Genomic DNA, 23,777 nt, shown 5'->3' with positions numbered 1-23,777 from the left:
ACTTAACCCTGAGTTAGAGATAAGGAAGAACCACCCAAGCTATTAAGCCACCTGGTGATTGCTTTATATATTATTGTAGTTGTACTGCAACAATTCATTATCGTACCAACATCACTGTTCTGAAAGGAATGCTTGCTTCACTACCTTACACTCAGACAAAGTTTAAATTAAAAAATAACTACCTACAGTATTCACAGAACAAAATACTTCTGAAATTGACTTGAAGGCTCATCTTTCTCATACATCTCAGAGTGGCTGAGCCCCCAGCAGAGAACTGGAAATAGTTGATTATAAAATGGTCCAAGGCACAAGGAAAATTGACAAGAAACTGAACTGAAACGTACTCTAGGATCTCATTGTACTCAATGGTTTCCTCCAAGTTCTGTAGGTTTGGGTTTGCACTGCGGATAGCCCTCATGTACGCTTTCAAAAGTTGAATGTCTCGTTTCTGTAAAGCAAGGAAACACATACACACAGAGTTCGTAAATGAGAGTCAATAGCCTATTTTCAGATGCTGACGAAGTTGCTAGGAATCTCCAGCTTTTTAAAAAAATATTTTAAATTTTCTTTAATGACGCACTTTTCAGCAAAGAGGATTGAACGAAATATATCTCCCACCGCGCCCCCCCCCATGGATATTGACAAACGTGTGAACAGATTATTAATGGAATTCGACTTGTCTCTGTTGATGTTTATCGGGGACTCGGGACTTAAGACTTTTTTTTACCGTGCCCATGGTCTGTTCTTTATCAAATTATGGTATTGTTTTGACCTGCTGTGACTATATGTTATAATTATGTGGTTCTGTCAGTATTAGTCTTTAGTTTGTCCTGTTTTTCTGCGATATCACTCTGGAGGAACATTGTATCATTTCTTAATGCATATATGCATTTCTAAATGACAATAAATGAAGACTGAGTGTTCTCATAATCTAATCTAATTTATATTTCATACAGGCCTCCTGCTCTTATTGCATTTATCTTGCTGTTTCTCTCACTCTTACATATTTATCTGGTTTCCCCTTGCATGCAAATGATTTTTCAACCACACTGCTAGTAACTTCTACATTTTCAATACCTTCCAGATCAAGTGTACAGCACTCAAATGATTGCTCATTCTTTATTTTCAGTCTGCTTCAATGCAAACTGCTACACATACCTCTAGCCTTAGTGGAGATCATTAAACAATTCCATCTATCACAGGGGTCCCCGACCTTTCTTGCACCATGGACCGGTTTAATATTAACAATATTCTTGTGGACCGGCCGACCCGGGGGGGGGGGGGGGGGTCGTTCAAGTAGGGTTAAACTCATCTCAGCATGTCTTTTACAGTTAGGGTTGCCAACTTTCTCACTCCCAAATAAGGGACAAAAGTAGCAATCAAATACAGGACACTTATGTTTACCCCAAGACAGACTACCATGAAGCCTTGCACGGGCACCTGTGTGCGCACGCGTGATATTTTTCCACAAATCGGTTTTGGCTTAATCTTCCCGACTACACTGTACATACATTATTTCTACTTTATATAGGCTGTGTATTTATATCATTCCTGCTTTTACTATATGTTACTGTTATTTTAGGTTTTGTATTATTTAGTATGATTTGGCAGATTATTTTTTGGGTCTGGGAATGCTCAAAAGTTTTTCCCATATAAATTAATGGTAATAGCTTCTTCACTTTACGCCATTTCGGCACAAAAGGTTTCATAGGAACGCTCTACCTTAGCGGGGGAAATACGGGACAAGGGCAGTCCCGTATGGGACAAACCAATTTAGCCCAATATACGGGATGTCCCAGCAAATACGGGACAGTTGGCTACCCTATGTTCAAGTTCAACAGTGCGTGACAGGGAATGAGGAAAGGTGCAGCTGACTCGTATCGTTTCCTCACGGCCTGGTAGCACGTGCTTTGCAGCCTTTTGGTTGGGGACCACTGATCTATCAAGACTGCACTAATGCAAGCAACCAAGATTTGGGTAAAACCATTTGCATCCAATTGTTCCTCACTGAACTTCTCTCGAGAAATTAACCTGCCTTTATTGACAATTTCCAACAAAAATAACACACACAAAATGCTGGAGGAATTCAGCACGCCAGGCAGCATCTATGGGGGGGAAAAAAATAAGTATAGTCGATGTTTCGGGTGTGTTACTCAGATTTCCAGCATCTGGAGATTTTCTCATTTCCAACAAAAATAATTTTATTTGGGAGGATGGGCAAAGAAGAGTCAGATGGAATACAGTGTAGGGAAGTGCGGGATTATGCACTATAGTAAGAATAAAGGTGTTGACTATTTTCTAAGTAAGGAGAAAGTTCAGAAATCAATCATGGTTCAGATTTCCCTTAAGGTTAATTTGCACATTTTTAAAATTCCTCTCCATGCCTTGTGGCCTATCAGGCGGCAATCTTGTTGTTTCTTTAATATTTTGTCTCTTTTTTTTTTTAAAACAAGGCCGAGTTTCCAGCATAGATGGAAAGCGTGCAGGGAGCCAGCTGGATTCAAACCTGGGACCACTCGCCTTGAAGTCAGGTGCGGATGCAACTACACCACCAGCTGGCTTAACTTGCAGGTTAAGTAGAGATGACAAATACAATATCAGCATTCATTTTGAGAGGACTAAAACACAAAAAGGATATACTGTGACTTTGCTGAGTTGGTCAGACTGCATTTTGTAAGCAATTTTGGACCCTGCAGCTACAGAAAGATGAGCTGGTCCTGGAGAGGTTCCAGGAGAGGTCCACAAGGATGATCTCAGGATTTGTGTTCTCACTAGCTTTAGTAGTAGTACAAGAAGATTTGAGGGCAGCAAATTTTATTCCTTTGTTCAAGAAAGGCAATAGGAATAATCCTGGAAATTATAGACCAGTGAGCCTTATGTCAGTGCTGAGCTAACTAGTGGAAAGGCTTCTTAGAGGGAATTTAGCAGCATTGTCTGATATAGAAATAGTCAGCATGGCTTTGTGAGGGGCAGATCGTGCCTCACAAGTGCAATTTTTTCCCCCAAGGAAGTATAAAACACATTGATAAAGGTAGAGCAGTGGAGATAGTGTACATGGATTTCAGTAAGGTGTTCAACAAGGCTCATGGTAGACTCATTTAGAAAGTCAGGAGACATAGGACACATGAAGACTTGGCTGTGTGGATTCAGGAAGACAGCAGAGGATGGTTGTAGATGGGAGTGTATTCTGCCTGGAGCTTGGTGACCAGTGGTTTTCTGCAGGAATCTGTTCTGGGACCCCTGCTCTTTGTAATTTGTATAAATAACTTTGATGAGGAAGTGGAAATGTGGGTAGGTAAGTTTGCAGATGGCACCAAGGTCGATGGTGTCGTGGATAGTGTAGAAGGTTGTCATAGGTTATAACGGGACATTGTCAGGGTGCAGAGCTGGGCTGAGAACTGGTAGATGGAGTTTAATCCAGAAAAGTGTGAAGTAATATACTTTGGAAACAAACCTGATGGCAGAGTACAGGGTTAATACAGGATTAATACAGGATTCTTAGTAGTGTGGATAAAGAAGGTGGGGGGAGGGTGGGAAGGAGAAGGCTGGTAGGTTCCAGGTGAAAAACCAGTAAGGGGAAAGATAAAGATAAAGGGGTGGGAGAGGGGAAGCAGGGAGGTGATAGGCTGGAAAGGTGAAGGAAAAGGGGAAAACACAATGGGTAGTAGAAGGAGCTGGAACCATAGGCAGCTGAGGGGAAGCTGCCTATTCCTTCTTCACCTTAGGGAGCATGTCTTATGAAAATAGGTTGAGGTTGAGGGGGTTAAGAGTTACAGGGAGAAGATGGGAGAATTGGGTTGGAAAAATCATGACTGGATTGCACAGCAAACTTGTTGGGCTGAAAGGCCTAATTCTCCTGCACCTAAACCAGAGGTTCCCAACCAGGGGTCCACAGACCCTTTGCTTAACAGTATTGATCCATGGCATAGAAAAGGTTGGGAACCTCTGGTCTAAATAGACACTGGTTTCCAAAGAATTGTTTTTGTTTGTTGCTATCCCACTCACGTGTCCCATCCTACTTCCAACTCATTGGCTAACAGTGCTGTCAGAATATGCAAGTCATAATCACACACTCCAAACATATCCCCAGTCCTTTAAAAGATGGCAACTTGTTGCAAAATCAATTTGCACTATACATCAAGTCTTTCTCCCAATTTCCATGCACTGGTTTTGTCAAAGTTGGATGATAGCAGTCAAGAATGGTACCCTTACCTAGTCCAAGAGTCCCATTATTAAATACAGGCCCCTTAGCAGCAGCCTGGCTGGAGTCTGAACACCAGTCCTTCCAGGGCTGAATATTGGAGTACCATACAAAACAATATGATTCTATCTTGCAAGTTCATCAGGTGGAGTTAGAAAAGGAAGTTGCTCTTTTTATTAAAAGACTTCAATAGCCAGTTCAGAATCAGTCATTGTCAGTTATAACAGGTGCTTTTGTGCAAAGTGAACTTTGCCTATTGTAAGTGATGGCTGGCATAATACAAGAATGGCTACAAGAATGTTGGATTCACTGAAAATCTGGAGCAAAATCATTACAAGAGAACATGAGAAAAAAACCTAGTTATTCCAATCAATATAGATTGAATGATTCTTTCTAATTGCAATGGAGAGTCATTGGAATTTGATTTGAGCTCCTTAAGATTTGGTGTACTACAATGCACGTGATTTACGACTCCCTCACTAATGAGAAGCCACATAAACTCCCCTCACAAGAGATTACCACATCTGTTGCATATAATGCTCCACTATGTGTGTCACAGGTCAATTATAACTCCTTCAGTAAGGAGAGCAAACCGCACTGGCTAGAACATTATTCATTTGAACAGGTTTATTGTTGAATTCCTAATGAAACCTCCTCTGAGGGAACTCCATCTAATTTGCTCAAGTTAGATCGTGCTCTGCCTGGGTTTCTCCTACAGCATTGATGCAAAGTGCATTGGTCTCTTGTAGCAGCCAATGTTGCAAAGTAAATGCGACCTTAAACTGGAGTCCACTCAAATCCAGAGTTCATCCATCTGCTGTTGAGATGTAAATGGGGATAATTACAAATATCACAACTGCAGGTCAACATGTGGGTGAGTTCACCTGCTGATGTACCTTAATCTCACCATTAGATAAATCACCAAACAGCTTAATTGTCAAATGAAGAACCACTAGGGTTATATATTTTGGGTTGATGGGACAATTGCATTTAGAAAAATAAAAGCATGCATACATGTATGTCACTTCCACAGGTGTACAAGCACAGCTGCTCCTACCCGAAATAAAGGCTTAGGAGACAGTGAAATTGGAAGTATTTGCTATTTATTTTTGTGATTTGGCTGATACAAGCAACTGCCCATTTAAATGAGACTTTTAAATGGTAGTGACTGTATCTCAGAGGAGGGATGTAAAGCTATTTATATAGATAAACATCCTGGGAGCAAAAGAATAAAAGAGGAAGGGAAAAGGAGAAAGCAATTTGCACAGTAATTGAGGTCAGTCGCTGAGGTGCAGTACAAAAGGTCTGCAATTTAGAAAATGCAAGCCCTCAGGATAGCTTAGCACTTTATGTGTCAGTCACAAGACAGCAAGCACCCACCTGCTCTGCCAGCTGATGTTTATGCTCTGCTGAAGTCTTCTCCAGCTCTGAAATTTTCCCTTGTTGCTGAAGTACCATGGTGCGAAGATGCTTGATACAGTTGTGGTTTGGTAGCTCATCTTTGGGCATTTCTAATCTGAAAGGAGAGGAAAATAAAACTTGTCAAAAGAGCAAAACAGGCTCACTTAAGACTGAACTGCAAGGTTCCAAACCTTCAATTATAAAACATTTCCAATCCGGCTAGATTTTTTAAAAAAATTAACAAACAACACATGACAATGACCAGTTTGCTCTTGCACTCGTTGTTGGGCTCGAAACTATGGGATCTTCTATGTTTGAAAAGCCAGGCAGCACTTCTGATAGCCCAGCTCTGCATCGCATAATTGGCCAACGTCCTGAACAAACTCATGACCTTCTAGCTCAGAGGCTACCACTAGTTGAAAGTTAACAGTAAGAGCATTATATTTTGCTACCAAAAAACAATACTGATCAGAATATACACACAGAAACTTAACTGATTATTTGGGATATGTCAATCAAGAGAAGATTACATTATTTGTTTCCATTGATTTGTCCAGGGTTTTGTTCTGTCATTTTTTTTGCCCTCAAAATTACCCATCTACAACAATCAGAGTAAGACAGTACAGACACAGGTCCTTTGGTTCATCTAGTCCATGCCAGCCTGGTTTCAACCTAATCGCATCTACCAGCACCTGGACCATAACCCTCCACACCGCTGAGTTACAGCGGTGGGGTAGGAGCACAGCCCATATGTAAATTGGATTAAGTTTTACAAAATGAGGACTTCTCATTTTCATTAGTCATTGCACCGAATTTTTATAGTTTCATGGGAAGTGGGGTCCAAGTAATTCCTGTAATCGACCTTTCCTGTATTTGTTAACCAATGTTTGAGTGATCTGGATTGTTCATTTTGTGGGTTTTGCTGACTCCAGATTACTTGGATGGGAAAGAGTTTAACTAGGTGGTATAGTGCAGATTCCTAATCCCTGAGCAGTGGCATTAACTTTCACCTTCTGTCGAGATGTTATTAAAATGCATAGTACCCGCAGCCTTGACATTTGAAGGTGGAGATTAGCCGCAGGTCTATCGACCGTCTGTGGCACTTTATTGGAGAAATGAAGCCTCAGAGGGTGCTTGAATAGGTTGTTTTATGGATAGCTTGTTGACTGAATACTTCACTGCAAAAATTAAAAATCTTCAACAAGGCTTTTAAATGGGAATTAGGTTAAATCATTAAACTCATGTCTCCCCTCCATCCCCCACCTTCATGAATATCACAAGCTCAATTCAGAATCACAGCACTAATACAAGCCCCAAGCACTCCCGAGCCCCAGCTTCAACTACAAGTGCAGTTTGGCTTTTCAATGAATTTCAAAGTGTACTTCATTAAATATTTACATCCCATCTTATTATTGTAGATGCAAATATGGCTTAGTGACTTTAATGTGTTTTGGAAATTAAAACACCGTGACAGCTTGGAGTCAGCAAAGCAGATCTGGCTCATCTTTCTTCTGGCGATACTTTTAAGAGCTTCACTCCAAATTTTAACTGGCCCTTAAGCTGGTGCACTTGCTTCAAAACGCTCAAGTATCATCAAGGCACAATAGATTTTCTGCCCTGCTAATGAATGTAAGGCATGGAAGATCAGTGCCAGCTGACATGGTTGTCCAGTCCTGTTGGTGACCACCTCATTGCCCCTGGGCATTTCAACAAATACTACATTTAGTCACCTGCCTTTGTAGAAAAGACTAGATTAAAATTGAAAAGGGAATTCATCCGAACAAAAGGTGGCATTTCCTTAGCAATCTCATGTTGGCCCAAAAGCACTTGACAGCTAATGAAGTATTTTTATAGTGTAAACAGAGCTCTAATGTAGGGAAACTGACCTTGCGCTGTTCAGGGGAGTTTGCTTACAATGTGATAACCAAAATCTTTTAATTTAAAAAAAAACATAAATTAAGGGGTGAATATTGGCCTGGAGGCTGGGCACATCTCCCCTGCTCCTTTTCAAAATGGACACGGCATCCATCCAAAAACATAAAGGATGGCTATTTAACATCCCCAAAAGAGCTGCCATCCTTCACATGCCAGCCAACATACCCAGTCTTTTACTCTACTCTTCACCAAAGGTGATAGCACCTCATCACAAACCAGAGATGAAAGCCAGCAACTTCTCTCTATATAGCTTAGAATCCACCAAGTACTTGAATTTTACTCAGAACTGCAACTCACCCACATCCCTGCTCACACGTCACAGGTCGCTTCGGATTGTGCTCACAATCATTGAGGTGAGAAGTCAGCTGGTCGAGCCGCACCACAGCTGTGCAGCCGAAGCTAGCGTTGTCACACGTGATCTGCAATTTGGACAGCATGTTCCGCATGATGCGGGGAACAGGTCGGAGGTGGGCTAGAGTAACAACACTGCGATCCACTGGACAGGTTTGCTGTTGGGAGAACCACTGAGTGATACAGGCATTGCAAAATGCATGCTCACAGTGTGGAGCCTGGGAGGGAAGTAGAGAGACAGCAAGTGAATAACAGGAATCAGCATACATCACTTGGAAATCTAATTTGTGTTGACCTAATTTGAAAGCTCTTAGGCTCTATTCAAAACAGACTTGCTACCGTAAATATGTGGCTGTAAGTCTATAGGATGCAAATAAAAGTATAGGTTACCTACACCAAATGCCTGGAAGATATCCAACACTTGCCCCACCCACACAAATTTCCTCATGGGTATGGAAATAATATTAAAGAAGTTTTCACTTCTCCCTAATCAAATTCAAGGTTAAAAAGAGGAGAGAGTCTGCAGCATTGTCAAGCAGCCAACTTTAAATGATGCAGTCAGCCTGAAAATACCAGATTTCCTCAGAGGCTCTTGCAATCTTTTGAAAGTCAATATCAAATGCATTGTTTATTTATTTGGATTAAATCAATATAGACTAGAAGATAGTGGACTAATTTGCTCATTAAAATTACATTTATACAGGACAATGCAGTATGGCTCGGAAGAATAGAATGCAAAAGACTAAACAGAGAAATTCAAGTCCCACTAGCTTCCTCATCTTCATGATGCAGATTTCAGAAAAGCTCGTCCAGCTTTGAGCAAGATGAAATCTAAGGATTATCATTCCTCAGCTAGTTTATAAAGTGTTTACCCTGGCTTTCAAAGTGTTGCTCTGTAAAGTGAAGAGCTTGAGAGCAAGAATGGTATCAATTGAGTTAGGGTGGGAGGTGTTGGAGGAGAGAAAAACAAAGGAAGGGAGAAAGAAAAGGACATCAAGTTTCTTACCTGGGAACATTATAAAACTTCCTCTCTGCAAAGAATAGTTAGCTGTTCTCACATTTCAGTCAGTACATCACAATCCAGCTAATGCTTTTACATTAACTGCATTCTCTTAAAGCTGTACTTGTAACTAGATTTATTTATTTTCATGGTAAATCACTATGATCACGTAATACCTTAAGTAAATTCATTCCAACCTGCTTGTAGTTCCTGGAATCCAAATAATGATTATTACTGTGTTATTGTATTTATTCCTGCTGTTGATAAAAAGCCACTTCATGGCATGGCATGTACTGGAGTAGTGACATCACTACTATTCCACAAGTGTACTTTCAAAAACATGCTGTCAATAAGCTCGGAATAATTAGGAGCTCCTGTGTAATATTAACTATTGCAGTACCAGTTCATGATCTGGGAAGAGATTTAGCACACCAAATTCCTCCCCATTGACAGTGCTTATTTTAATGCCTTCCCACCAACTTGGCAAAATCCTTCAAACTGCTTTTATCAGCTACACTCCATCAGTGCTCTTATGGACCAACTATTAAGGATATATTTATATTTAATGAGTGAAAATAGGGATAGGAAAATGGCAAAAAAAAAGTTCCCAGGACTTAGGTTGTTAAGTTGAATATTGAACTCTTAAAAATTGGTTCACTTTTTGACCAATTGTGCCGACAATTCAAAAGACCAAACCCTTTTGGGGTCCGCTATTACACTAGCGGTATATATAAACAGCCAATATTGGTATGGTTCGACAAGGAGAATTTATTAGCACTTTTTTTTGACAACTAGAAAGCAGTAACACAGGACACTGAATGCACTGCTGACGGATGTAAAGGGCAGAAGAAATAATTCTGACCTACCATCCCCTTTCTAGTGGCAAACTATAGCATCTCTAATGTTGCCAAGGGTTTAAACCAGAGAGATTGTTAGTTTACACAACTCATCCATCCACTGAATCGCCCGTTTAAGGTGCCCCATTACTTCAAGGTGCCACAGTTGCCACTATATTCAACATAATGCAACATTTGATTACATTGCTGCATACTACACAATATCATAATATAACAGCTGCTATGGAGAAACCATAGAGCAGGAGTTTCCAACCTGCGGTCCATGGACCTCTCAGTTAATGGTTGGGGTCCATGGCATAAAAAAGGTTGGGAACCCCTGCCATACAGAATGATCTAGTTTTAACAATTAAAAAGTTAACTTGCCTATTCTTTTCTAAAGCTTGAAAAAAATCTTTCTTTTGGCAGCTTTCCCTATCCCAGACTTGAATATTGCAGAGCCCTTGATTTCTATTTAAAACTTCCTCTGCTCAGCCAAGAGATCCTACGCAGCGATGCAACACAGAAAGCATGCCTTAACTCCTGACCATGCAGATTTCTGACGCAACACAGCTGCAGTCATTCAGAATCTGCATCAATAGTTTGATAGGCAGCACTTCCCTACTCACAGCTAAAACTCCCACAAACACCCCCCCCCGCCCAAAAACAGACATCAAGTCAGAAACAAATACAAGCAACCCAATGTGCTCTATTGGGATTTTCCATGCTTCGAAATGTAATGTTTAAGATTCACAGTGGAGCATTATTTTCAACCACAAGCATGATCAGGCTATTGCGATGCACTCCATGACTGCATAGTTTGCTAATCCCAGATCTCTGGGTATCCATACCATCTGAGGGGCCTCTTCATAACCAACTCCAACACCACAGACATCCCCCCTCCCCCCAAAGAGCCATGTTTACTTACCTGGACAGGTTCTTCCAAAACACCACTGCAGATTGGACAAATCAAATCTTCATCCACTTCGCCCTGAAACCGATTAACATCATACCCCATGGCTCATACTGCAACAAGCTCAAGAGTTTCTGGTGAAAGAAAAACTACAAGACATTGTTTATTTGTCATTAGTGTTTTTCTTTTAAATGATCACAGTAAAACCTAACTTTAAAAAAAACTGCAACGAAAGGTATATGAAACACTTGCCATTTCCAAAGACTCTTGGAAAATTTGTATAAGGCTCCTTTTAAAACAGAAACTCAGTTATGTTAAAAGCTTGGTCTTGATGCTAATATGCCTAAGTAGAACAGGGTCAAAAGAGAAAGGCAGCAAGACGCTGCTTTTATGCAGCAAGCCTCACAACAGTAGATATGATGTCATTAAAAATAATGGATATATCCTAAGCTGGAAGCACGCCAGAGACTGAAGATGAATTAAAGTGAAGTAAATATTCCTTCCTAGTCATATTGCTACAGGAGCTACATTTTTCCAATTCTTTCCCCAAACAAAAAGTTTTCCTTCTGACTTATCTTTGTACAGTAAAGGAAGTTAGCAACAAAAGGGTAAAATTCCACTGGCATTACTCACCATGGGTTACAAAGAAAAACAATGAGAAAATATCCTCTCTGGCTGCATTGGGGGAAAAAATCATTAGAAAGGCATTAATGGAACATGCCAGACCACTAGCTTACACACTTACTTTGAAATTGTGTCAACGAGTCTTAAACAACTCCAACCATAAAATCTGACACATTCAAACTATAATTACAGTAAATCCAAGTTTCCCCTCCTTCAGAAGGCAAAGCTTTACAAGATGGCATGGACCAGATTAAGCTCAGTGATGTATAACAAAGGCCTTTCAACCTCTGTACTAGATATAGTAGTGAGAGCTTTGTATTTTTTGAGGGGTCATTTTTTGATGATACAAGGCAACCTGGCCAGAATTACCAATACTCAAAAAGCATAGAGAGAAATCAAGGGTGCCAGCAAACATTTCTGCATTTGAAGCAATAGGCAAACATTCAGTTTAACAAAAATATAGAATATTTTGTGGAATGCAAAGTTGTTAGCTGCAATGTTTATCAACCAGCACACAAGATGAAACTATTTTTGGGATACCAATTCCTATAATGGGGGACTTGAACAATGAACAGAGAGCACCATTTAGCTCAACACTACAGAGGGATCACTGCAGCAAGGATCTTTTCACTTCCACTTCAGGTTATTTGCCATTTTAGACTTGTATTCAGCCTTCATTTAAATAATTCACCCTCAATACCAGCAAATGCTCCAAATGAGAATCATAAAACATTGTAGACAAGAAACTGCTGATGCTAGAATCTAGAACAACACACAAAATGCTAGGGAAACTCAGTAGCTTAGGCATAGAGGGAGGTGGACAGTCAATGTTTCAAGTCAAGACCTTTCAACAGCATCAGATAACAGTGTGTTTTTCACATCTTTTTCAGCATCTCTAATGCATTTTACTGACAATGAAGTCCTTTGCATGAAATGCAGTCACTATTGCATGAAATGTAGCAGCCATTTTCCACACAGCAAGATCTTGCATGCCACAATGTGGATGTGACCAGATAACCCACTTCAGTAATGATGTCTATGACAAGAAAACTGCACTGGCTCTTCTTCAAAATAGCAGTGAGGAAGAGGGGGCCTTGAACATCCACACAAAAAGCATCCCCAACAGTCCAGTGTGTCCTCAGTTCTACACTGAAGCATCAGTCAGCCTGGAGCTTTTGCGCTCAGTCACTGGATTGAGACAAGCATCAACTGCACCAAGACTAGTTCAAAAGATTTCAGCACATCTCTACAATTGACTATTTGGGCAAATCACAAAATCTTGCAGCAAAGTTGGGTATCATTCTATGCACTGCTTTAGAAAATACTTCCAATTAGTAATCCCTCCTATCACACAGACATGCATTTACTCTCAATCATTCTCCACAAAGCTCCTTTTGAACCTGCTTCCACTGCCCTTTCAGAAAGTATTCACTATATAAGAATACTTCTCCCTGGTTAATTTGCCAAATATTTCAAATCTGCATCCTATAGGTCACCAAACAGTTTGTATAGTTTATTCAAACCCCTTGCAACATTGAGCCACTTGAAATAAATTTAAAACTTTTAAGTCTCCCTTTAACAGTCACGGCTGCAAGAAAATTCCCCTCCATTTCATTTTTCTCCCACCCAGTGTGTAAGCTAACTGGCACTAAAAGAACAAACACCAACAGTATCTCAAAATCACATCAAGTTCACCGATGACACGGCCATGGTGGGTCTCATCAGCAAGAACAATGAGTCAGCCTACAGAGAGGAGGTGCAGCGGTTAACAGACTGGTGCAGAGCCAACAACCTGTCTCAGAATGTGAACAAAACAAAAGATATGGTTGTTGACTTCAGGAGAGCATGGAGCGACCACTCTCGCTGTACACTGATGACTCCTCCATTGAAATCATTAAGAGCACCAAATGTCTTGGTGTTCATCTGGCGGAGAATCTCACCTGGTCCCTCAACACCAGCTCCATAGCCAAGAAAGCCCAGCAGTGTCTACTTTCTGAGAAGGCTCAGAAAAGTCCATCTCCCACCCCCCATCCTCACCACATTCTACAGAGGTTGTATCGAGAGCATCCTGAGCAGCTGCATCACTGCCTGGTTCGGAAATTGCACCGTCTTGGATCGCAAGACCCTGCAGTGGATAGTGCGGACAGCTGAGAAGATCATCAGGGTCTCTTTTCCCCCCATTACAGATATTTACACCACACGCTGAACCCATAAAGCCAACAGCACCGTAAAGGACCCCACGCACCCCTCATACAAACTCTTCTCCCTCCTGCCATCTGGCAAAAGGCATCAAAGCATTTGGGCTCTCACGACCAGACTGTGCAACAGTTTTTTTTCCCCCCAAGCCATCAGACTCCTTAATACTCAGAGTCTAGACTGACATCTACATCATTTATTATTATATTGTAATTTGTCCTCTACTGTGCCTATTGTCTTGTTTATTATTTATTGTACTGCTTGCATTGTTTTGTGCACTTTCTGTAGTCCTGTGTAGGTCTGTAGTCTAGTGCAGTTTTTAATGTTGTTTTACGTAGTCTAGTGTAGCCTTGTGCTGTCTCACATAGTCTAGTGTGGGTTTGTGTTGTTTCATGTAGCACCAGGGCCCTGGAGGAACATTGTTTCATTTTTCCTGTGTACTGTACCAGCAGCTTATGGTCAAAATGACAATGAAAAGCGACTTGACAAGTACTTTGACTTTATCCACAGTTATTCCTCTGACATAAAAATCATGATTTTCTATTGTGCTTTGTGACACTAAAAGCAGTTTATCATAATGATTGACTTTAAGACAAGATAGATAGCAGCTAGCAAAAATGTGAATATTTTGCCTAGTATCGAAGCAACACATTAAAAAATTACATCTTTAGTCTTTATTCCAGAAAGCAGAACATTAAATACAAAGATCTAAATAGCAGACATGATTAACACAAGTGAAAAATAAGAAACTACAGAAAGCATGCAGCATTCTCAGAAGATTGAGGGAAGAATCTGGAATTGGACAAAGTACATCCTACCCCACTCAATCCCTAACTTTTCTAAGAGCTGTGGACATAATAATTGGACTGAGGCAGTAAATAAAAAAGTACCAAAGGCAGCAACATTGTCAAAGGATCAAAATTTTAGTAATGTGTATAAGCCATTACAATTCTACACTTTCTTTTTTCTCCTCAGTTCATAAAGATATTGTGCAATATTTCCAGAGCTCATTTCAAAAATTAAGATGGAAAGCTCCATAAAAAGCCTTAGTGAATCATCATCCTTGTCTTGCTACACTCTGCTCCAAATATGGGGTCAGGCCATTGATGGATTGAACATGCAAGCTATGGTCTTACCAGCCCACCTCTATGCAAACCTACTCAGAACAAGAGTGAGAGACAGAAAGCTCCTTGGCTCAGGAAAGAGTATGTTTTACATTAGTCCAAACAGCAACAGCAATATGTGTCAAGGCTAATCTAATCTCCTTCCTCCTACTTGTGGTTCCTGCAATATGGCAACTTTTTCAATCAAATAAAAACCTCCCTCTTATCCCTAGCTCACTAGCCTTCCAACAATGAAAATGCTATCCTGCTTGTTTGATTTTATAATTTAAAACAAATCTTCCCATGAAATGAAATCATAATGCTGGAAACACTCAGCTGCATAGTTTTTGACCTGATACATTAACACTTTCTTTCCACAGATGCAGCCTGACCTGCTCAGTGTATTCAGCATTTTCTGTTTTATTTCTGATTTTTTTCTAGTTTTTGTGTCATTCCTTTCATATAAAATTGGAACTTTTAGTTTCCTAAGAAAAGCCAACCAAAAGTGATGGCCTCAAACCAACACTGTAAACCTATATGTCCAAATCCCGATGCATTTCCACAACTGAAAGCTTACTTTAATTTGGGGGAAACAGTTACTTTTAAATATGTTAATAAAAGCTATAACATTACTTTATCTCATTATTCCTGTGAGCCACATCTCCTTGAGGCACTTCACATTGGAACACTATCCCTTCAAGTGCTCTATCCACATCTGCAAGATACACAACGGACAATGTCCCAAAACTAAATAAGGTCAGCAACATTCATTTCCAGTTTTACTGAAAACGTATCATTCCCCTCTCAAACAAAAGAATCCAGTGCACTATCCTTTACCTTTTCTGACAGTACTTAACATTTCCAAGAATCCCAAAGGTGCCACCTGCTACCATGCTCTACACCTTTGTCAACCACACCCAAACTTTGAGACTCAGAGGATTGGAGGTTTCAACTATAAACTTTATCTTGTCATTGACCAGACAATCAGACGGATTCATAACAGAAGTAAGGTAAAATACGTGCTGTAATTTCTCTCTGGGAATCCATTTTCTACAAGATTCACAGAATTAGGGTGACAAAGCAGTACTTTTGCACAGTACTGTAGTTTTATATATTGTACTGTATTGCTGTCACAAAACAAAAACAAATTTCAAAACATTTGAGCGATGATAAATCTGATTCCAATATGGGTCTCTGTTGTGGACTGCGAGTGGGAAGGGGGCAGGGAGAGGGGAATCAAGGTTGGGAAAAGGGGAAGGGAAGAGGAGAGGCACTAGAAAGACATTCTGTAATGATCAATAAACCAATTGTTTGAATGAAACAACCTTGCCTGGTGTCTCAGGGCTGGGGGTGCCTGCAACTGCGTCACCACCTCGTGCCCCCACCCCCGTACTCCTCCTTTGCCACCTCTCCCATGGCACTCCACCCTTGCCATTCGCATCACACTTTGCTCTAAGATATTTGCACAGTACTGTAGTTCTTGATCACTAGTCTTGAATGCCACAGATATAGCCCTCAGCAGATTATGAATCTCCTGATTCATCCATGGCTTTTGGTGTGGGTACATCCAGTATGTTCTCAAAGGCACACACTCATCCACACAGGTTTTGGTGAAGCCAGTGACAACTGTAGCATATTTATTCAAATTCAAAGATGAATCCCTGGATATTATCCAGTTCACTGATTCAAAACAGTTCTGTACGTGCTCCTCCGACTCCCTTGACCATACCTACTTGGTTGTCACCACTGGTGCTGCAGTCTTTAGTCTCTGCCTACATAGTAGGAGCACAAGTACAGCCAGATGATCTTTGCAAAGTGTGGTTGTGGGATGGTATGGCAAGTGTTCTTGATGGTAGTGTAACAGTGTGTCAAGTGAGTTGGCTCCTCCGGTTTCATAGGCGATATGTTGGTGGTAGTTGTTCAGAGACTTCTTCAAGCTAGCCTGGTTAAAATCCCCCGCATTGATAGGGAAGGCTTCAGGGTGTGCTGTTTTGCACCTGTTGATTACAAGCCTAGCTCCTCCAATGTCTGCCTGACATTGGCCTGAGATGCAATGTACACCTCTACCAGGATGATGGCAGAAAGCTCCCTCAGCAGATAAAATGGATGACATTTGACTGCCAGTTCCAGGTCGGGTGAACAGGACTGAGACTAAACTGCCATGTCTGTGCACCACAATGAGTTAATCAAAGCATACTCTACTTTTCAAAGACTGAGATGACTTGTCTTTGCCGAGAATGGCAAAGCCATTGGGCTTCAGCACGGCATCCAAAATGGCAAGGGTAAACCATGTTTCCGTGAAACGAAGGACACATTTCCCGATGTCTCTCTGGTACAGCAATCTTGCTATTGAGGTTTTCAATTTTCCAGAGACTGTACATTCCCCAGAAGGACAGTTGAGAGTGGGGGGAGGGGGGGCGGCAGTCCTAAAGGCTCTGCAATTCAATCTTACTTGCAGCCCAGATGCAGTACTTTCCTCACTTCCTTTTTCTTAAAGGGAGAACTGCACTTGTGACCTGAGTCTGCAGTCGGGGATCAGTCGAATTTTAAGTATTGATATATTTTTTTAAAAAACGTCTTAAAACAATGCTGTTTACTGAAGTATCCATGGCTGTGACTGGATTTCAGCTGTAGTAATCTTGAATGGGAATATCTGATGATCCCCAGACATGCATGCAATGAGCCGCCCCTTATTGGCACCATCATTACCACTTCATTGTATTATTCACCACTGACTCAAGTTTATTTACCCTTCGAAATAGTCGGCCCTGCCCAAGCAAACACCAGTTCCCACCCGATGAGGAATTATTGCAGCATTTCAAAATAATCACATTCACAACATTTAATACCCTTATCCTCAATAATTAGAATTCACTATCCTGGCTGCTTGCCCTCATCCCACTAACCAAGGCCCTGCACTCTTTAAGTACATCTTGCTCACAAGAACAACCTTCTGCTTCTGTAACCACATTCTCACTAAACTGTTCCCTCTCGCAAGCACCTACTTCTCCCATTCTTTACAAAGCATGTCAATGCACCTTGTACAGAAGCCATTTGTCTATCCACACTCCATCGCCTCTCCAAAATCTGTGGGAAATCATATTTCCCTCATCTCAATGCCTTCACTTCTTTAATCTAGTTTTGAAACTGCTTCAGACCAAATCAGCTACAAATGACACCCTGCGGAGTGATTACAAAAATCTCTTCACCCTTTATAACTAGCCTTTGTTCAATGTGTTGATCATGCTGCAATTCTTCACCAGTTTCAGGTTATTTATGCTACCCACCTCTCATATCTATTTTGCCTAACAGGACTAATCAAATAAAAGCACATCAGAAACTATCTGAACCTGATTACACTGTGCTCTAATCTCATCAGCACCTCTCAATTTCTTCACTATACTGGCAACAGCTCAAACACCTGGAAGATCAAAGTCATCATTTTCAATCCTCTGCATTATTTCCACACCCCCTCAACTCTCCTCGGCCTTCATCTCAGGGTGAAATTATAGAAATTTGGTCAATTGTGTTCAGGCCAGTTGTTCTCTCACCAGCTCCCCACCCCCCAGCCAAAATAAAATATCCAATCTAAGTGGATCTCACTTGAACCTACATCCCATCAGCTATAACATGAAGCTCTCATCCAGGTACTATTTTAAAAAAATACTGTGTGGTTTTCTACCTACAATTTCCCACCAGCACTGGATGAAAAATGGTTTATCTCAAATCTACACTCCTTGGTTATTGATCAAACAAGTCTTTCCCATTTACCTTTTCTATAACTTTATACTCCTTGATTTAATTTCCCTTCAGCCTCCATCCTCTACCCTAAGTAAGCAACTCCATTCAAAATCTTACTTAGTGTGAGCTAAAGCATGGGTTCTTAGAGATCTGAAGGAGGTTACAAAGGGTAGAACAAGGTTGGCTAGCCGAAGTGCATTGGATAATTAAGATCTAAATATACTTGGAATTTCAGCAGCAGACAAGCTGAAGGAGTCCTGGAGTCAGATGATGCTGCAGAAGTAAAAAGCAGGCAATCTGGTGACAGTGCAGGTGTGTGGTCTGAAGCTGATCACAGGTCAGATCAGAGAGCTGCAGCCCAGCTTGGTTTAGTCACCGGTCAATTACACCCATCAAGCTGGTGCTTTCCATCAACAAGCAAAATTTTGTGCAGTATTTCCAGTTTCACACAAAAAACATTTACCATTCAATATCAGCTCTGAATTAATCTTGTTGCCCAAATCCTGATGGGTCTGCCACATATGTCCTTGTTTACTTCCTTTTTCCTTCCTTCATTTCTACTGGTTTAAATTCAGAAAAAAAATCAGAAAGCAGATTGAAACCAACATCAATCCAAGAGCGAGATGAAAGCTTAATGCAAATCAGGTAACTTGAAAACATCTTAAGAGCAATTCAGAGGAGGTGACAAGACGGTGCACTGGCAAAAGCAGGGTCTTTTTGGAAAAAAAACAAGGGTCTTGAACAGGCAGAGTGTCAGAGAGATTTAGAGAAGGAACAGTATGCAAGATCCAAGCAGTTGATGGCACAGTTGTTAATGCAAGAGATACACACATAACTCGAGTCACAGAAGAGAACTGGTTGGGGTGGGGGGGGGGGAAGCGTGTAGAACTGGAAAAAAGGGCTGGCGCTGTGGATTTAAACGTTTCCATTCCCTGAAGGGTACTTTTGTTTGGCTCAGCTGGTCTGTTCTGGTGTTTATGCTCCACTATAAGCCCCCCTCAATAACAAATACATATATCTACAAATCAAACCACAGAATTAATATTCTGCCAAACAGGTGGTAAAAAAAATTCAGCCAAATTACTTCAACCAAAAGAAAAATGGTTTTGTGCTAAACAAATTTTACTACAAACTCCAATGATAAAACCAGAATGCAAAGGACAGCAGCTTGTGAATGCCAATACAATGCTTATTTTTCTCAATGGAAACAGTAATTTGCCTAGAGCTAGTTTTTTTTAAAAAACTATGCATTAAAGAATCTCTAAACAGAGTAAATGAAATATTTAAATTCTAACCTCCTGACATCGATAGCTCACACATAAGAGCTTTGAACCTTCAAAAGATACCAAAACCAAGAAATTGCAACCAACAAAAAAGATTGCACAATGGTGTTCATTGCTCCAAAACAAATCAGAACACCTCATGAAGCTCTTAAGATTACAAAATGGCTTAACTCAGCGAAGACAGGATTGCAAAGTTTCTGTCTACATTGGATTAAACCATTCTGTAATCTTAAAAGAGCCACAAGATTCAGATAAAGAAATCCATGGAAATTTATTTCCCCAGAGACAAGCCAGAATGTGAAATTTTCTCCAACAGGGAGTGGCTGAGGGAAACAAAGGTATTTTTAAGGAAAGCTGGATAAACATGGAAGAACTATGGGAGATAGTGATGGCATGGAGCATAAACACCAAAACAGAAGAGCTGAGCCAAACAAAATCTATATACAATAGCCCTTCATTTAGCACTCCTCCAGCTTGATGTATTGTTTTTAGTTACAGCCTACTAAAAATTAAACACCTTACAGTTGCAAGAAAAAAATTGTTAACTCTTTGCAATTACCTGGTTTTCTGCATTAATTACTCATAAAATGTGGTCTGATCTTCATTTCAGTCAATAATAGACAAAAACAATCTGCCTCAACTAATAACACATGAACAACTGTAATTCTCATCAATACTGAGTACACCATTTAAACAATCACAGTCTAGGTTCAAAAAAGTCTGTGAACCTCTGGGGTAATGCCTTCTACAAAAGCCACTTGGAGTTAGGTGTTCCAATCAATGAGATGAGATTGGAGGTGTGAGTTGTCGAGGTGCCCTGCCCTATGAAAAACACAGTCAGGTTACTGACAGAGCCTGCTCTTCTCAAGAAAGATCTGTTTATGTGCACCCTGCCTCCATCAAAACTTTTAGAGGACCTTGTGTGAAGAATTGTAGAGATGCATGAAGCTGGAAAAGCATTACTACAAAAGCATTTCTAAAGACCCGAGTGTTCATCAGTCCACAGTAAGTGAAATTGTCTACAAATGGAGGAAACTCAGTACTGTTGCTACTCTCCCTCGGGGTGGGCATCCTGCAAAGATCACACCAAAAGCATAATGTGCAATGCTAAAGGAGGTGAAAAAGAACTCCAGGGTAACAGCAAAAGATCTGCAGAAATCTCTAGAACTTGCTAAAGTCTCTGTTCATGTGTCCACTATAAGAAACACACTGAACAAGAATGGTGTTCATGAAAGAACACCATGGAGGAAACCACTGCTCTCTAAAACAAACATTGCTGCAAGTCTCAAGTTTGCAAAGGACCACCTGAATGTTTCACAGTTCTTCTGGAACAATGTTCTGTGAACAGATGAAACAAAAGTTGAACTTTTTGGCAGAAATACACACCACTATGTTTGGAGGAAAATGGGCATTGCACACCACACCAAAACCTCATCCCAAATGCATGTATGGTGGAAGGAGCATGGTGATCTGGGGCTACTTTACTGGCTCAAGCTCTGGACAGCTTGCATTGAGGGAACATTGAATTCAAAATTGGATCAAGATATTTTACAGAAGAATGTCAGGGTAGCAGTCTGTCACCTGAAGCTTATAGAAGTTGCATATTGCAACAAGACAATGATCCGAAACACAAGAGTAAATCAACAACAGAATGGTTTAAAAAGAAGAAAATTTGTGTTTTGTAATGGCCACGTCAGGGTCCAGACGTTAACCCCATTAAGTTGCTGTGGCACAACCTGAAGAGGGCTGTTCATGCAAAGTATCCCAGGAATATTGATGAACTGAAACAGTTTTGTATGGAGGAGTGGTCTAAAATTCTCCCTTGCCATTGTGCAAGTCTGATCAGCAGCTACAAGAAATGTTTGATAAAGGTTATTGCTGCTAAAGGAGATTTTTCTAGTTATTGCACAAGGGTTCACATGCTTTTTCCAGCCTAGACTGTGAATGATTAAACAATCTGTTCGATAAAGACTGATAAGTACATTTGTTTGTGTATTATTAGTTTAGGCAGATTGTGTTTGTCTATTAATGTGACTGAGATGAAGATGAGCCCACATTTTATGAGTAATTAATGCAGAAAACTTGGCAATTGCAAAGGGTTAACAAACTTTTTCTTGCAACTGTATGTCTTAGGGTAGAGTTCTTAGGAGCCAAATTCACAAGTGTTGCTCCACATTCCGACACTACCATAGCATGCCCACAATGTTCTTTATCTTCAATGTATATTACCTCCATACAGTTTTCTGGTGTATCCAATTATGTCACTAGCAGAAAAGTACATGCACAAAAGAGAAAACAACACAAGAATAAGAACTTTAATTAAACTCACAGTAGGACGATTCTGCCAAGTCAGTCTTGGTTAAATCCTGAACAGGGATGCAAAACTGGGAGGGGTGGGAGGCATGGCAAGAGATAATTTTTATAAACCCACAAAAAGCAAATATAAATGGTGGTCAGCATCAGGTGTCACTGCAGATGGAAGTGACCCTTGTGATGCAGGGTACAAAGTTTTAAGACTCAGCTTTTGGCATGCCTAGATTAGGAATGGACTAACTGCCCCTAGAATTTCCAGAAGTGCGGATGGAGTCAGTAGCAAACTAGCAGTGTGACAGAAGGCAAAGATGACATCAAGCAGGAGGAAGTGGTGAACGAATCAAACATTGATGTCCAATAGGTACTCTGACAGCCCAAAGTTAGTCAGGGGATAAAGAGGTGGAGATGGATGATCTCTGCATTTTACACGAGAGATGATCCAAACAGATAGCAAGTAAATGAGGAAGAGGCCAAGGATGGATCAGAGCAGCTCTGGAAGCAATAAAAGATGCAGATTTATGAAGATTAGCTTTATGTCACATGTACATTGAAAGATACAGAGAAATGCATCATTTGCATCAATGACCAACATTGTCCGAGGAGGTGATGGGACAGTCCACAAAGGTCACCATGCTTCCGGTGCCAACATGGCAGGCTCACAACTCTAACCCGTACATCTTTGGACCGTGGGAGAAAACCAAAGCTCCTGGAGAAAACCTACGTGGTCACTGGGAGAATGTACTAACTCCTTACAGACAGCAGCGGGAATTGAATTCTGATCTCTGACGTTGTGAAGTGTTACACTAGCCACTATGTTATGTGCCATGCATGTTGCAACACCTAGAAGAGTTATCCCTGTTGTTGATGCCTCGGCTCATTTAGGGAATGATAGGATGGAACTACAGATTGGCTCCATGCAGGTAGACACAGGAGGGGCACTGAGTGTTAAACCAGAATAAGCACTACAGAAAGGTTGGGGGAGGGTGAGAAAATCAAATTGTAACAATGCAGAATATCACTTCCAAATACAACCAAGGGTATTTTAAAACCCTCAAGGGGGAGTAACAGACAGGTGGGAATGTTCAGCAAAACAGAAGAGGGGGAAAGCTGCATCTTGTTAGAGGAGCTTAAACAGGAGACACAAGAGACTACAAATGTTGGAATATTGAGCAACAATTTGCTAGAGGAATTCAGCTGGCCAAGGGGGGTGGGGGTGAGAGAGACAGAGGATCCTCCACTATGCTCTTGATGCAGGGTTTCAACCCAAAATGTCTGTAGTTCCTCCCCCACACAGATACTACTTAACCTGCGGAGTTCCTCCAGCAGATGATTGTTTGTTACAAGAGACGTTAGGATGTGGGGTAACTGACAGAAAGATGTGTGGGGGCTTTACATCCCCACAGAGCGAGAAAACTGGTGTTATAGTTGAGGTGCATTCGAAGGGAAAGGCTCCAAGTTTTTTAAAAAAAAAGCCGCTTGACAATATCAGCCAAAACACACCGGAAAGATAATTGTGTGGGAAGTGGAATAAAAATAATACAAGGTTATGAAAACTTCCTGTAGCTTTGCAGATGCAACAGACCACATACTCTGAAAGGAAAGTCAGTTAAATGTTTTAGTAAGCTAATAAATTTACAGCAACCTTCTCACAAGTGCCATCATGGGTATAAACTGCATAACAGTCATCTTAACCACAACTCATCCACACCAACTTGCTGATAATTATTCAGTTGTACAAGCAGTCATCTGTTCATATAGCGTTATGACTCGTATTCCTGTATAACCATAAGCTCGTCTGCAAGTAGTGTTGTGCTTTCAAAATACAAGTCAAATTATAAAATATAGAACAGTCAAACTACAAAAGCAAAAAGCATTGGAGACAA

At 40.7% G+C, this 23,777-nt stretch overlaps 1 protein-coding gene across 8 annotated transcripts in view; it reads right to left on the bottom strand.

Annotated features, from left to right (window-relative positions):
• Positions 1-23,777, bottom strand: part of rnf41 (ring finger protein 41) — a 43,604-nt gene that overhangs the window by 4,318 nt on the left and 15,509 nt on the right. For 2 of the 8 annotated variants that reach the window (XM_063037858.1, XM_063037854.1), the window contains exons 2-5: positions 10,650-10,783; positions 7,835-8,106; positions 5,582-5,717; positions 345-448 (exon numbers count right to left, since the gene is read on the bottom strand). In XM_063037858.1, coding sequence (XP_062893928.1) covers positions 345-448; positions 5,582-5,717; positions 7,835-8,106; positions 10,650-10,739 — 602 coding nt within the window. In that variant the 5' untranslated portion in view covers positions 10,740-10,783. Of the gene's footprint in view, positions 1-344; positions 449-5,581; positions 5,718-7,834; positions 8,107-10,649; positions 10,784-11,267; positions 11,310-18,761; positions 18,859-23,777 lie in introns of all 8 variants that reach the window. The other 6 variants (XM_063037862.1, XM_063037859.1, XM_063037855.1 and 3 more) reach the window with 5 other exon arrangements.

This window comes from Mobula hypostoma, chromosome X1 (genome assembly GCF_963921235.1).
Source record: "Mobula hypostoma chromosome X1, sMobHyp1.1, whole genome shotgun sequence".
In the NCBI taxonomy this organism is placed as follows: domain Eukaryota; kingdom Metazoa; phylum Chordata; class Chondrichthyes; order Myliobatiformes; family Myliobatidae; genus Mobula; species Mobula hypostoma.
This window is presented reverse-complemented; position numbering and strand designations above follow the sequence as displayed.